Genomic DNA, 14,311 nt, shown 5'->3' with positions numbered 1-14,311 from the left:
AGTGGTCAGGGGTGAGGGGTGAGGGGATGCGGGGTGAGGGCTAAGCGGTCGGGGGTGAGGGATGAGGGGACGAGGGTGACAGGTGACGGGTGACAAGCAGGAGACCCACAGTGCAAAGCTGTGTGCAAGCCGCCCTGCCCAGAGCTTCACGTCGCAGCCCGTGTGTGTCACGGCCACTCAGGCAGGGGCGAAATTATCCCCTTTCTAAGGGGGAAGGAGAACAAGGTTCCCGAAGGCTCTGCCACCTGTCCACACTCACTCGGCCAGAGGAGGGCACTGCCAGGCTGTCCCGGGTCCCCGCCCTACGCCGCACACGTGGGACAAGACCCTCCCTCCACCACCTCCCAAGGTCGCGCCAGTCCCCGGTCCCGCCACCGCGGTGGCTCCCTGCCCCGTAGAGCCGGGCCCTGCGGGGAAGGCACAAGTCCGGGTCTTGGGGCTCTGACCCCCATTTCGCTATCAGTGCCCTAGGCCTCCTCTTATAGGCCAAGCCCGCTGGGGCCAGTGAGCCCTCTTCTGGAACTGGGGGGACTGTGCTCCCCGCTCAGGTGCAGGGGTGAGGGCCTCATGACGTTGGGGGGCTAGCAAAGAAAGCCCTGCCGGAAAGGAAAACTGGTTCCCTTTCCTGGTGCCACACCTCCCCCTGGCCACGGGGCATTATCTCTCCCCAGAACCTTCCGGAAGGTCTGTGTCTGGGGGGCGGGTTGAGGACCGGCAAGCGCCCCTCTATCCTACCGCGCTGGCTGTGGCAGCTCGAACGTGGACAAAACAGTCACGCCCCCTCGAGCTCTCACACCGACCGGCCTGGAGGTCTCCACTCGCCAAGGAAACAGCCCTTAACTTGGGTCCCGCCCAGGGGAGGAACCCGAGCCAGGGGCTCCCAGCCCAGAGCCTTCTGAGAGCAGCGACACGGCCTTAACCAGCCCGGCTCCCCGCCCGACCTCCTCCAGCGCATGGCCCGGAGAGACGGGTCCCTTCCGGCCGGCACGGCCGTGCCCCCTTTTCTGGGGCAGCCACTGCCACCCTAGTTCTCCCCTGACAGGGTCCCCAGAGGGCCCGCAGAAGGCTCTGGAAAAGATGGGTTCATCCAACAGGTGCGATGTTCGAGTGCGCCCCGAGGGTCACACCGGCGGGACCACAGCCTGCCGCCCTCCCCGGGGCCTAGGCTCCAAGTGCCCGGGTCACACTCACAGTGACCCTCACGGCCATGACTCAGTCCTGCCGCGCCCCCTGCCCCACCCTGGGGCTCCGTCCAGAAGAGGAGCAGGCACCACCCCTACCCGGCTCAAGCTACCATGCAGCCTCAAGGCTCAAACGTTTGCGGGAAGCCTTCCAACCGCTCACTTCGCCTTTCAAAACGGCTGTCCTGCGAGACCGCCACCACGGAGCTCTGACCACAATCCACAGGACCCGGAGGGAGACGACCTTGACCCTCTGCCCAGAACAGACTTGGGTCTCAGGGACGGTCCTGATTAGGAACTCTGAGGCTGTCCGTGCCCAGGGCCTCACTGACCCTTGCACCCGGTGGGCACTGGCAGGGGCCCCACTCAACTCAGAGACGGCATCCCCTGCCCGGGAACCCCCGCCTCCGGGGGGTTTGGACCTGGGGCCACCGGGTGAGTCCCGAGACCTACTGGGCCCTTCCCAACTTCACCGCCCACCTACTTGCAAACAGGGTGTGTGGTGGCCAGCCTGGCCGGGCAACCGCCCAGCAGCGGAGGGTATGGTGCAGAGGTCCCTTGCAGGGCCGGTACCCGGCTGCCCTCCCGTCCCGGGCCCAGCGCCGGCCCCTCCTCCCCCTTTTCTCTTTCACCTTGCAGGGAGTGGGGCTGGTGCGGCCAGCCTGCATGCGGGGGGGGGGGGGGGGGGGCCCCGGCTCCTGCTCCGGCAGGGGGGGGTCAGCGCGGGGCGGGCAAGGCTCAGGGGTGGGAGGAGCAGGAGGCCAGCCAGTGTCTACGGAGGGGCGGGCGGGAAACTACGGATGCAGCCAAAATCAAGAGTAGGGGAAGGAGCTCAGCCAAGAGGGAGGGAGGGAGGGGGTGGGAAGAGGAAGCAACAGAGAAAATCAAAAAAGTATTCCGAGGAAAGAAAACGAAAGAAAACGGAGAAACAGGAGGGAAAGGGGAGCGAGTGTAGAAGGGATCAAAAAGCCGAAATAAAGAGTCAGGGCTGTGGGTCTGGGGAAGGAGAGAGGCTGGAATAAAACCAAGGGGGCACAAATGATACCTAGGCATGTCCGAATCAAGAAACTGCCTGCAAAACACAAACAATCACAGGTTAGTGAGGGCGGCGGGGCAGGGCGGCGGGACAGCGGGCAGCGGGGCGGCAGGGCAGCGGCAGCGAGGGGAGGGGCAGCGGGAGAGCAGCCGTCTGCGGCAACAGGCCCGCTCTGAGCAAAGCGTGGGGCCTTGCAGCGGAGGAGGCCGAGGTCGTGGCAAAGCATGAGGACAGCCCGAGCCCCTCGGCCCAAGCCAGGCCTGGGGCCTCTGAGCCCCAGAGTCTCCAGGGGGAGCAGGGCGCACCCAAGCGGCCCATCACAGGGCTCTGAGGACATCAGCCAGGGTTGGGGAAGAGGAAGATTCTCGGGAAGGGGCCCGCTGGCTTGGCCAGCGGAGCCTCGGGATGGCACCTGCCTTGGGCCGCCAGGTGAGGAGGGTCCCCGGGACTTTGCTGGGGGCAAAGCTGGGGGGGTCAGAGCAGTCCTGGGGCTATACTGGCGTGGGCAGGAGCCAAGCCTGAGGCCCAAGCAGCTCTGGCAAGGTCTATGGTCCTGCCCCGTGGACGGGCCTTCCTCTACCCTTGGACCAGGGCTTTGACTTAAGACACAGGGCCAGTGGACCCCAGAGCCGCCCCGAGGCCAGCCTCACTTGCCACAGCTCCCAGGAAGCGGAACCAAAGCCCCATCAGTGACGGGTCCTCGGGCCTCTAGGGACAGGGGTGGACCTATTTAGCTACAGCCCTGCTGACCCGAGGTCCAGCCGGGAGCCACAGCCTCCTAAGCTACCCTGGGACGTAGCCCAGAGCCAAGGGCCCCTCGGCCAGGCTGGCGGGACAATGGAAAGACCCAGAAACACGGTCCTCAGTGTAGAGAGACCGCGCAGGGAGGGAGGCCCAGAGGGAACATACCCACCCCCACTCGCTTGGTTTTGCCCCCACTCCATTTCTGCCCCCAAAGCTAGAAGTTGCCTGGGCAAAGGAAGGGTCAGAGGCCAGGGGGATGCTGAGGTCACTCAGCATGGCAGACAGACCCCTCCCCAATGGCACAGGCGGTCCCGGGGCCACCCTCCCCTCTGGGGTCCCGGTCCCCACATCCCTGCAGGCAGCCCCATGTGGCCGGGGATCAGGCCTCCTCTGACACATTCTCACAGCCTCAGAGGGGCCCCCCGGCCTGCACATCATGAGAACCCCCTCGGCACTCTGCATCCTACTCCTCCCTCCCCTGGACATGAGGGCAGCGGAGTTTCTTCTGGGAGGCTCCTGGGCAGGGCTAGGAGTCACGGCTGCCCCTCTGGGGGTCTTGGACTCCTAGCCCCCCAACTGCCCACACTGAGGGTGCTTCCCTTACAGCCCACTCCTTGGGGTGTCCATGATGAACCCAGGCTCCATCTGGACCCGGGAGTCAGGATAGGACGACTCCCTCAGGTCCTTTTACGTTTACGGACCCCAGCCTTCATTGCAAGTGTGGGGTCCCCTGTCCCCTCCGAGCACACCAAGCCTTCAAAGTTTTTCCTGCAGACGCTGTCACAGGAACCCGTGAGGACACCCAGAGTGTGAACTCCAAGGGTCAACTCTCAGCTTCTGCCTCTGGGCCAGGTCTAGCCCTCCGCAGCAGCCATCCAGCACTCTGGAACACCTCATCCTTCCCCCAAGTCCCTAGAAAGCAGCATCTCAGACACAGCCAAGCCCACGTCCCCCCCAACAGGGCAGCTCTCGGCAGTTAGGAGCTGCCCTCCCCCCGCCCCCCGCCCCGTCAGTCCTCAGATACCACCCCTCGCCTCCCGCCCCCTCGCCTCTGGCAAGCCTCAACAAGGCTGTCTTGTCGGGGGCTGCTAAGGGTGTCCCTGGGGGCTTGCATACCCCGACCATTGTCCCAGATGTGGCGGGGCTGGGGTTCCCCGGGCTGCTGAGTCTTGGCCATTAACCACAAGCTCGGAAAGGAATAGCCCAGCGACAAGGAGCGCGTGCCAAATGGTGCCTGGCGGATCCAGGCCCCCCAGCCCGAGGGACCCCGGCCAGAGCCCCAGACTCACCCACAGCAGTGTGGTCGGGGAGATTCAGGACCGCCTGTCTGCGCACCACCCCGTGTTGCCCCCCCAAAACTCCTGAGGAGAGAACCCAGCTCACCAACCCCCGAGTCCCGCTGCCCCTCCGCCAGGTGACCGAATGGACAGGCCGGACGAATGCGAGAGCCAGTGATGGGACAACGTGTAGACAAACACACCAAAGGACGTGGAGGCCATGAGCCTGCCCGTCCCGCACCTGTTCCGGAGGTGTCGGAAAGGAAGGCCCAAAAGTTTCGGGGCTGGACGCGTACCGGACCCTACAAAGCCAGGTCGGCTGAGGGCACGCCCTGGGTCTTGACCTGGACCCTGTCTCCAGGGAGCTGGGAACAGAACCCATTGTCACCCCAAGGGGACTCACCGGTCGTCCTGGGCCGGGTGGATGTAGCCGGAGGAGAGGATGTTGAGAGACAAGATGTTGGGGTCGATCAGGGAGTCATCAGTTTCTGGTGTGTTTCGAATCCGACCTAAGGGAAAGGCCATGGGCTCAGTCACCTCTCAGGATAACGGAAGGGGGTGCCGGGTCCCTGCCTGGGCGGGGCCTCCGGAACCGTGACACTGCGTCAGGGAGCGGGTTCCCCACGTGCCCACAAGAGCGCCAGACAGGGAGCCCATGGCAAGGTCTGCTACCAGCCCGGGCGTGAGTGCCCTGTGGATCACTCCACCGCCGTTCCTCCCGTAATTGGAGTTTTTCAGCTTAGACACTCTCAAGGTCTGTCTCTCTTGCACCCAACTGATAGATTCCAAACACTCGGCCTAGAATGTACAGGCTCTCGTTGGAAAAGAAAATCTTAGCAAGATAAGGAGAGATTTTCCCTTGAAGAAAGAATGAAAGAGAAAGAGAGAAAGGAAGGGAGGGAGGGAGGGAGGGAGGGAGGGAGGACACTATCTGGGCCCCAGATCTCTCCCTGCAGGGCACATTTCCAACAGAAGCCTCTAAGCCGCCCACACTGGGGTGGTGGTCCTAGCCGCTGCGAGTCAGGAATCCCGCTGGCGACCCCGTTAGTAATTTCCTGCCCTGGTAACATTAGGTTGAATACTCTGCTTCTTCAGGGGACACACGCGCGCTGCATTTTCTCCTCAAGCCCTGTGTGCCGCCCCCCACACAGAGGTGAGGCAGAGCCCGGGACCCGGCCAGGATTCTGTGTCTGAACACGCGGCGGCTGCTGGCCCCACTTCCTGGAACCTTCTTGCAACTGTTGGGCTCTGGGAGAAGGCAGGTGTGGGCTCCCCGAGAAGCGCTCTCCAGCACGTGCCCCCGTGGCTGGAGGTGGCGTGCCCCACGGCTCGGCTGCCAGAAGAAAGCTCGCCGCAGTGCCGGCCTCATCCCTGCTCGGCCCCTGGAGCGCGCGCCTCCGCAGAGGTTCTCTGCGCCTTCCGAGCCTGGCCAGGTGCTCCGCCTGCAAGGGCGACGGGGCCCGGAGCCCATTCGCTCCCAGCCCGCTCGCCGGTCCGTGCGGCGTATGAAGCCCAGAGAGGCACCGCCCAAGCACCCCAAGGCGGAGCGGGGGCCTTGGCGTTCACACCAGCATCTCCCCAGATGCTCTCACCAGGTCCCCTTCTCTGCCCACACACGGGACACACACTCCTGCCTGCATCCGGTCCACGCGCCGGCCGGGTGTCTGCTAACTCCTTAAGTCGATTCACTGTCCACGCCGGCCCTAAACGACACCTGAGATGAGGATTGGCTCGCCTGCTCCAGCCTTTCACCGTGTGAGTGAAAAAAGATACGAGATGTCTAAAACGAAAGCATCTGTCCTGGGCCCCCAGAACCTCCTTGTCCACAGCTCTGCGCTTTCGGGCATAGCACGATGGGTCTCACGGTCATGTCCCCGCTCCTGCACCCTTGGGACCCCCTCTCCAAGCCCCAGGGACGGCACCCTGCAGCTGCTACCCTTCTGGCCACAGAAATGCCCAGGATGGGGTTTCCAGAGGGATCCACCAATCCAGGAAGGGCAGGGGCGGACAGGTGTCCATGTCCTTGAGTGAAAACTGGAAAAAGTCTATAGCTCGGCCAAGAAACTCTTCTAGTAGACCAAAGAGTTCACAGCATGAGGTCGTGGAAGAAAACCGTCTAAGATCCGTGGTGACCACCAGGAGCTGAACTGTGTCCTCCCCCCAAAACGGTTGTGTTGAAGTCCTAACCTGCAGGACCTCAGAACGTGACTTTATTTGGTGACAGGGTCTCGGCAAGTATAATCAGTTGAGATGGGGTCACGATGGAGTAAGCAGGCCTGAATGTAGCTTCTTCTATAGGAAGAGGCCACGTGAAGTTGAAGCATTAAAGCTGGCGGGTCCCCAAGCCGAAGAGGGACAGACATTCCCCACCAACCTCCAGGAAGGGCTCTCCCCTACGGGCTTCAGAGGGGGCATGGCCACCTGCTGACACCCTCAGACTCAGGCCCCCAGGTCTACGGGAGGATCGTTTTCTGCTGTTTAAGCTACCAGTCTGTGGTGCTGTGTCACGGCAGCCCTGGTGAGCTGACACGGTGATTGCACAGAAATTTGGAATCATCACCCTAGTCCGAGCTTTCCTTTCCTAGGCTCTTCAGAGAGGCACAGAGAGGTTAAGCGACTTAGCCAGAGTCACACGGCATCAGGGGCAGAGCTGTGATTAGCAGTCAGCCGCCTGGCCGGGACGGTGGGGGGCGGAGAGGGTGGGGCCCCATGGCTCCCAGCGGCCCAGCCCCAGCCCCCAAGGCAGCCCCCACCCGTCCCACTCACCCACGACAAGCTCTCGGACTTCCTTCCAGCGGATGTGGCTGCCCGTCTCGTGCAGCAGTGTCACGGTTATCCGTCTCTGGATACCCTGCCAGGCACCAGGAGAGAGGACACGGTCAGATGGTCTGGGGGACGCATGGGGCGGGGCAGGGACACGAGGCGGGCAGGGCCGGGGAGCGCTCCGCACCTGGTGGAGCAGGAAGGTCCCCATGCACGGCATCCCACCGCGGTGGTCCACCACCGCAGGAATGTAACTAGAAGAGAGAGATGCGTGAGGCAAGGCCCCGCCCCGCACACACACGCGGGCCCCCCCCCCCCGCCCGAGGAGCCGAAGGGCCACGGCAGGGAAAGCGGCCCCGCCTTCTGGCGGAGGTGAGGCGGTCCGGCCCGGAGCCCAGAGTGCCCCCGTGCACCACCTGGAGCCCTGCCGACCCCGGCAGGCGCTGGGACTCACTCGCCGTTGGCCTCCAGCTCACAGATCTCGAAGTAGACCAGCACGTCGTACTTGCAGTGACAGGGCCCCGGGCAGGGCCGCGCGAGGGTGCTGAGCTTGGTGGCAGGCACTGGGGGAGGACGGGAGAGAGAGAGAGGCAGCCACTGATGGGAGACCTGACCTGCCACGTCCTGGGGGCACGCTCAGGAAGGAGGCCCGGGGCGGGGAACGCGTCCAGGGTAGCGTGGGCACCTCCCTCCCCCGGGGGTGGACTCAGGAGGGCTCCGTCTACCTGGCTTGGACAGCGGCATGACCCTCGGGAAATGGCGGCGTGAGGGCCTCAGGGGGCTGTGGAGGAAGAAGAGCCTCTGTGAGGCGGCTGCAGGTGGCGTCTCTGGGACCCTCCAGCTGGAGAGGGAGCCAAGGGCAGGAGGCTGGCAGAGGGCGGTCACGACACGGTCCGCTCCAAGCCTCCGCCTGACCCCTGCCTCCCAGGGCCTGGGAAGGGCCCCGGGCTCGGGCCCTCCAGCAGCCTGGATGGGGAAGGAGGGCCCCTGGGGACCCCAGACCTTGCCCGGGTGGTCCCACGAGTCCAGGAGAACGGGGCGAGAATGCCGGTTCTCCATCCAGGGGCCTCCAGGACAGAGCCTCCCCTGGCCCTCCCGAGGACAGACGAGGCTCCTGGGGCCACCCCCCCTGGAACCAGTACCTCTCACGGCCTTTCTCTTCCTCTACCACCCGGGACGCCCCACTTAGCTCCGGGTCCCCCAGAGGTCACGTGGGATGAGGGAGACAGAAAGGTATTCCGTCACTCAGTCTGGGGGCCAAGGACTCCGGGGGAAGGGACAGCTGGGCGGTGGAGTGGTGAGCAGGCAGCAGGAGCCGTCTGCCCGTGGGCCACCCGGGCCGTCCTCCCGCCCAACGCCCGCTTCCCTGGCCTGGGGACATGGCCCACACCCGCAGGGGTCTGGGCCCAGACGGCAGTACTCTTTAAGAAACTTGCTTTCAGAAACATCCCCGAAGGGAGGTCTCTGACTTGCTCTGGGTCCCACTGACCTTGGGTAACCAGCCGCCCCATCATCAGGGAAAACGGGCATCTGAGGCCCATGGGTCCTGTAGCCGCCCTACCAGGCCTGTCTGGGGCAAGGCCGGCTTCGCTGGCTGGGAGGTGGAGAGGGCCCATGCCCTGCGGGGGCTGGATGAGGTCTGGGAAGGGGGCCCCTAGCCCCCCCCAACCCAGGGCTGCTGACCTGAGCACGTCCTTGCAGAGCGGGGGGAACGGGTGCTGCTGGTAATGGCCGAAGACCTCGAACACGATGGGCTGGCTCTTAATGTACTCGATGAAGGACTTGGTCACCTCCACTGCGATCTGGTGGATGAGGAGAGCAGGCAGGAGGCCGCAGCCACGCCACAGTCAAGAGAGGGGAGGAAGGTTGCAGAGGTAAGCGCTCAGCCTCTGCGGAGAACCAGACTGGACACCGCGGCTGCGCCCGACCTCTGCCCACGAAGGGGTGACACTCCTCACCGGGTCCTTCCTGCCCCCGCCTCCCCTCCCATCACGCCCCTGAAGGCCGGACCCCCGAGAGTGCCCTTTCAGAACACCGGGCTGGCAAGGGGACGAAGGTCTGTGGCCTGGCCTGAGCCTTCCCGGGCCCTCGCCCACTCCTTGAGAGTTATGTGCCCCCCTCCCCCAATTCCTATGTTGTAGCTTGAATGCCCAGGACCTGTGGCTGGACCTAGACTCTTCAGAGAGATAATCCCAAGTTAGAATGGGGGCATTAGGGCGGCCCTCACGCGCTATGACTGTCCTCATGAAAAGGGGAAATGACACAAAGACAGGCACGGAGGGAGGGCTGTGTGAGGACACAGACAGAAGACCGCATCTGTCCGCCCAGGAGAGGCCCGGCACGGAGTCCCCCTCACGGTCACCGAAGGCACGACCCGACCCACACTTCCATCTCGGGCTTCCGGCCTCCAAGGCCGAGAGGCAGTAACTTGGTTGTCAAGGCCGCCAGGGCGCGGGCTTTGCTCCGGAGCCCAGGAACGGAGGCTGCACACCCTCACCCCTGGCCCGGCCTCCCTGGCTGAGAAATCACTAGCTCCCTGCTGAGCATCAGCACGGGCCGGTCCGTGGGGCCCTTCTGAGTGCGGGGCCTGTGACTGCTTGGGCCACACAGCCCGCACCCACAGGCCGCACCGCTCAGGGTCAAATCCACGCTCCTCGGCGGGCACCCGAGGCCTTGCCCCCCGGCGGCATTCATTATGGCCAAGTGGAGCGCATCTCCCCCCCGCTACCCGGCTGGCTGGCCACATTCTCCTGCCTCACGGAGCCAGTCCAGTCCGAGTCCCGCTCTTCCCACAGCCAAGCTTGGGACGTGCCCCACCTGCAGCTTCCCCGACCTCTCCGATGCCCTCAGTGTGCCCTGCCTCTCTCTCTTCTTCCCCGGCAGCAGGCCGGCGCCACATGGGGCACCCCGGACTCCCCGTGCTCCTATCTGCTCCCCGGGTTGCCCCTACCCCCCAGGTAGCAGCCCACCGAGGCCCCGACTGTCCAGCAGCAGCCTCCACGGCCCTGCCTGGCACCAGAGGCCCCGTGCCCTCACACCCGGGCACCGCCAGCTCACGGCTGGGGCTCAGGACAGGGAGATGGTATGACGGAGAGTGACCACAGCTCGGCTCAGCTCCGGGGAGGCCCCGCAAAGCCAGAGACCCGGGAGGGGGGCGGAGGCGGGGGCGCTCAGGACGTACGTTCTGGACGTGGTAGAAGCCCAGCGGGGGGCCCCTCCCCGTGTTCTTGAGGGGCTCCGTGGAGAAGGCCTCGTCGTGGCGATGGATGAAGCTGCAGAGTTAGAGGAGATGCTCGGCTGGGTGCAGGAGACGGGACGGGGACCCATTCCCGGGGACTGGTGGGGGGTCACCGGGGTGCTAGGTGCCCGCCCTGGTCCCCAGCCAGCAGGGGGTGCCGGGGCTCACTTGAACTGGCAGAAGATGTCCGCGTATTCGGCAGAGATGCTGGACGCCTGCAGGACTGTCACACGGAAGGTAAAGGTGCTGCCCAAGTGCAAGTGGTCCAGGGCGGCGTCCAGGGGCCCGTCCAGGGCGGCTTTCTCAGGGCTGTCTAGGAGGAGGCCTTCTGGAGGCACGGCTGCAGGGGGCCGAGGGCAGAGCAACGTGGCAGCACCCCAGAGGCCTGGAGCCCGGCGTCAGGCGGGGAGCCCACGCGGTGTCCTCTCGTGGAAAGGTCTCACAGCCTCCCCGGCCACAGCGGGGCGGGGGCCGTGTCCCAGTGCCCCAGGCCCCGGGGCAGGTGTGGCAACCTACCTGAGCAGGTGTTGTTGTTGACCTCATCGGCCGAGGGCCCTGCCTCCGCACCCTGGCCCTGACCTTCCACGATGCGCAGCTCCTCCTGAGAGGTCCCGGAGCGGGACATCCCCACCACGGGGCAGGACTCGGACTGGAACTGAGTGGGTTGGGGACCAGAGTCAGGGGGAGCCGGCTCCAGGTGAGGCCACTCTGGCTCACTGAGGGCCCCGGAGTCGGGTCAGGGCCTTTGTGGACCCGCGTTGCAGACCTGCCCCCGCCTAGACGGCGCCCACCTCCCTCGGCCTCTCCTAGGCTGCCGTGGCCTGTGCTGGCTGCAGTGGGAAAGCGGGGGAGCAGTTCAGGCGGGGTGACGGGTGGCCAGGTGGGGGCAGGTTAGGAAAGAGCCAAAGAAGGAGAGGGAAGGAGCCTCCTGGCCTGTGAGCTAAGCCCGGTCTGGGGCCCTGAGCAGGACCCTCCCCCTCCTCCACCCTCTGGCCTGAGAGTAGAAAGGGGAGCCCAGGTGGAAAGCACTTTCCTCTGAGGGAGGACCGGGCCAGGGGCAGCCCGGCACCTGATGTCGAGACAGTGAGGAGGGGCCCTCCAGCTCTCAGTGGGATATTGGCAGAGGGCAAAGATGCTGGTGGAAACCGCATCCAGGAGAGCAAGCCCGAGGAGGGGACAAGGGGGATGGGGTGGAGGCATCTCGGCGTCTGGGGGTGCACACCTGCTCTGTGTCCCGGCCCGCAGCTGAGGCCCAGGCAGGGAAAGCAGATACAGACCCCGGAGAGGCCGTGGAGAGGACAGAGGCAGACCCGGTGGGTCAGGGCAAGTCAGACAGTGAGAGACAGGGGGACATGCCACGAGGCCTGGGGCTCGGAAGGAGAGGAAGGAACACAGGAGGCCCCGGGGCCCGCTGCACAGCTGCCCCCGGCGTTCGTGCTGGGCAGCCGGGCCAAACCCTTCACGGCACCTTTTCGAAATGCTGGTCATCAAAGGAGATTTTGGCGGTTCCTGACTGTCGGACGCCAGAGCCGTAATCGGGGGCCTCTTCATCAGCTGAAATGGGGACAGAGCAGACGGTCGGAGCCCAGCTCGTCCCCCAGGGGGAAGTGGCAGGGCCAGGCGGGGTGGCCAGGTGGGGGGAAGGCACAGGAGCCGGAACAGACTCTGGCCCACACGGGGGGATCCCCAGTGCCGCCCACCGCAGCCCCAGAACAAGGAGGACGCGTCCCAGGCACACCGGTCGCCCGCCTGTGCTGTCCTAGGACCCAGGCGGGGCCATATCCTCAGCACAGCCTCCTCTGATGGGGCCACAGCTCCGTGTTTTCAGAACCAGCCTTATGACCACTGCCCGTCTCCCTGAGTCCTGGCCACCCCCGCCCTCCCCCAGACTCGGCTGCACCAGCAGAGCCGTACTGGGCAAGACCCCTCCGTGGGGTCCTCCTGATTTTGACTGCACCATCATCCACCCAGACCCCGGGCAGCCCCCGCTCAGCTCCCACGCCTGCTCCCCACACGCCCCCCCCCCCCTTGCCGTCCTTCATGGCGTCCTGTGCCTTCCCACTGTTTCCCAAGGGACACCCCCGAGACCTGGCTTCCGTCAGCCTCCCCAACCCCAAATCCAGCCACCCACCCTGGGAGGCCTCTCAGATAATCCAGGGGCTCTGACCTCCTCTTCTGGGGCCCCCAGGGGGACGGGGCAAAACCCTGCTGTGCTCTCTACCCCAGCTGCCCAAGGGCCCGGGGCCGGCCCCTCCACTCGGTGCTGAGGGGTCCTGCAAGCTGACACTTGCAGGACAGGTGTGACTTCTGTGACCACCGGAGCTTTTCCAAGTGGCTCCTTCTCCATTGTAGCCACTAGACAGGGAATGTCAGGTGTGGCCCAAATACACACAGCGTCCGCCTATAAAGCAGGCCACTCTGTGGGACCGGCTGCATCGGGGCTCCCGCTGGTCACAGAGGGCCAAGAGCTCAGGGGGACAGAGCCCCTCCAAGACGACAGGGACAGGGTCCCCCTTGAGGAACGGCTGTGGCACTAGACGTCCTTAGAATCCCCGTCCTCTGTTGTTTCCCCCATTCAGGGTCCCCAGGGGATCTCGGCACCACAGTGACATGACTGGGAAGCGCTGTAAAGAGTATCCGGAAATTACAGGCTAGTGAGAATTTGACAAAAGAATCCTAAAGGTGTAGCCAAAACCGCCTGAAGTGGCTTCACGTGGGGTGGGGTGACTCGAGACCCTTTCAGTGGCTGGAGCATTCTGGAGCAGCCCAGCCCCACCTAGTCTGGGAGGAGACAGGAGGAGGCCACGGTGGAGGGGCTGGGGGCCCGAGGGCAGAGAAGGGAGCAACGGCCATTAGAGCACGAACACTAGGCCCTCTCTGGCCTGCAGCTTTCTGGTGGCTAAGCATGCCCACATCTGTGTTCTGGAACAATCTTTCGACACTCCTATTGGGTAGGGAGCTTCAAACGGGATGCCATTTACAGGGAAGCAAACCCAGACTCAAAGGCATTCTGTGGCTCTCCTGTCCCGGGACCCCGGCCGGGGGGTGAGGGGAGGGCTCAGCGGCAAGAGGGTGTCCACCTCTGCAGGCCCGCAGTGAGGGGGGTTGTGCACACCCTCTGGGGAGAAAGGCCAGCTCCAGGGAGGCCACGGGGCCCGCAAGCGGGGCACACTGGGGAGTCTGGAGAGAGGCTCTGAGGGCTGTCGTGGCCCCGGTCCGGGCTCCAGTCTGCACGCCTGTGCTGGGCTCAGAGACCGCCGGGGAGCGGCCGCTCCGCACCAGGCTGGGGTCTGGAGCCGGTCGGTCTCTGGGTCCACCTGGGGCTGTCTAATGGGAGGGAGGAGGGCCCCCGAACCGAAGCGGGTTCGGACAGCCCTGGGCTCGGCCCGCACAGTCTCCTAGGACCCCGGCCGACCTGACCCGGGCGCGTCTGGAAGGCTGGAGCGCAGAGCTGGGCAGCAGAGGCTTCTCCTGGAGCCAGCAGCCGTGTGCCGGCCGGGAACCGGAGACGCAGAGGCGGCCGGTGGCGCTCCGGCCGCTGCGTGGTGCCCACGGGGCCCTCCGCCCGGGCCGCCCCACACGCACCTGAAGTGGCCTGGACGGCCACGCGGAGGAAGCCCTTCACCTCTCCCTTCTCGCTGACGACGGCCACGCGGTGCACCAGGGGCACGGGGTACAGCAGGTTGCTCAGGTACACGAAGGCCCTGGGGGAAGCAGAGGCCAGAGGTCAGGGCCTCTCCAGTGTGCGCGCGGAGCGGCGCTGGCGGCAGCACGGCCCGGGCTCACGACACAACACTGCAAAGCAGAGCGAGGCGCAAGGCAGCCAGGGCAGCGAGCAGGCGGGACGGACACAGGGCTGTGCTGGGCGGGGGCTGGGGGGGGGGGTCCACGGGCCGCGGAGGACACAGGAGGAGGAGGGCGTGCGCAGGGCGGGCAGAGAGGAAGCGCGGAGCGGGGCTGGCACGGGGCGGAGCCCGCGGGGCCATACCCGCTATCAGAGCTGAGGAGGGAGGTTTCAGCCTGCTTCAAGGAGGAGGAGGACCTGGGGACCCGGCCACGCCGAGCTAGGACC

General features: G+C 65.4%; 1 protein-coding gene across 24 annotated transcripts in view; it reads right to left on the bottom strand.

Annotated features, from left to right (window-relative positions):
- The window catches only part of KIF1A (kinesin family member 1A), a 94,621-nt gene that overhangs the window by 13,286 nt on the left and 67,024 nt on the right, over window positions 1-14,311 (bottom strand). For 12 of the 24 annotated variants that reach the window (XM_040450417.1, XM_040450418.1, XM_040450419.1 and 9 more), the window contains 12 exons: window positions 13,825-13,943; window positions 11,708-11,793; window positions 10,756-10,894; window positions 10,408-10,579; window positions 10,183-10,273; window positions 8,685-8,803; window positions 7,727-7,782; window positions 7,456-7,564; window positions 7,189-7,255; window positions 7,005-7,089; window positions 4,642-4,747; window positions 2,227-2,253 (listed from right to left, as the gene is read on the bottom strand). In XM_040450417.1, the coding sequence (XP_040306351.1) occupies window positions 2,227-2,253; window positions 4,642-4,747; window positions 7,005-7,089; window positions 7,189-7,255; window positions 7,456-7,564; window positions 7,727-7,782; window positions 8,685-8,803; window positions 10,183-10,273; window positions 10,408-10,579; window positions 10,756-10,894; window positions 11,708-11,793; window positions 13,825-13,943 (1,176 nt within the window). The remainder of the gene's footprint in view (window positions 1-2,226; window positions 2,254-4,641; window positions 4,748-7,004; window positions 7,090-7,188; window positions 7,256-7,455; window positions 7,565-7,726; window positions 7,783-8,684; window positions 8,804-10,182; window positions 10,274-10,407; window positions 10,580-10,755; window positions 10,895-11,707; window positions 11,794-13,824; window positions 13,944-14,311) is intronic. The other 12 variants (XM_040450420.1, XM_040450440.1, XM_040450430.1 and 9 more) reach the window with 1 other exon arrangement.

Source organism: Herpailurus yagouaroundi, unplaced genomic scaffold, assembly GCF_014898765.1.
Source record: "Herpailurus yagouaroundi ecotype Mexico unplaced genomic scaffold, PumYag 202, whole genome shotgun sequence".
In the NCBI taxonomy this organism is placed as follows: domain Eukaryota; kingdom Metazoa; phylum Chordata; class Mammalia; order Carnivora; family Felidae; genus Herpailurus; species Herpailurus yagouaroundi.
The sequence above is the reverse complement of the archived record's forward strand: the minus strand, read 5'-3'. Positions and strand labels throughout refer to the sequence as shown.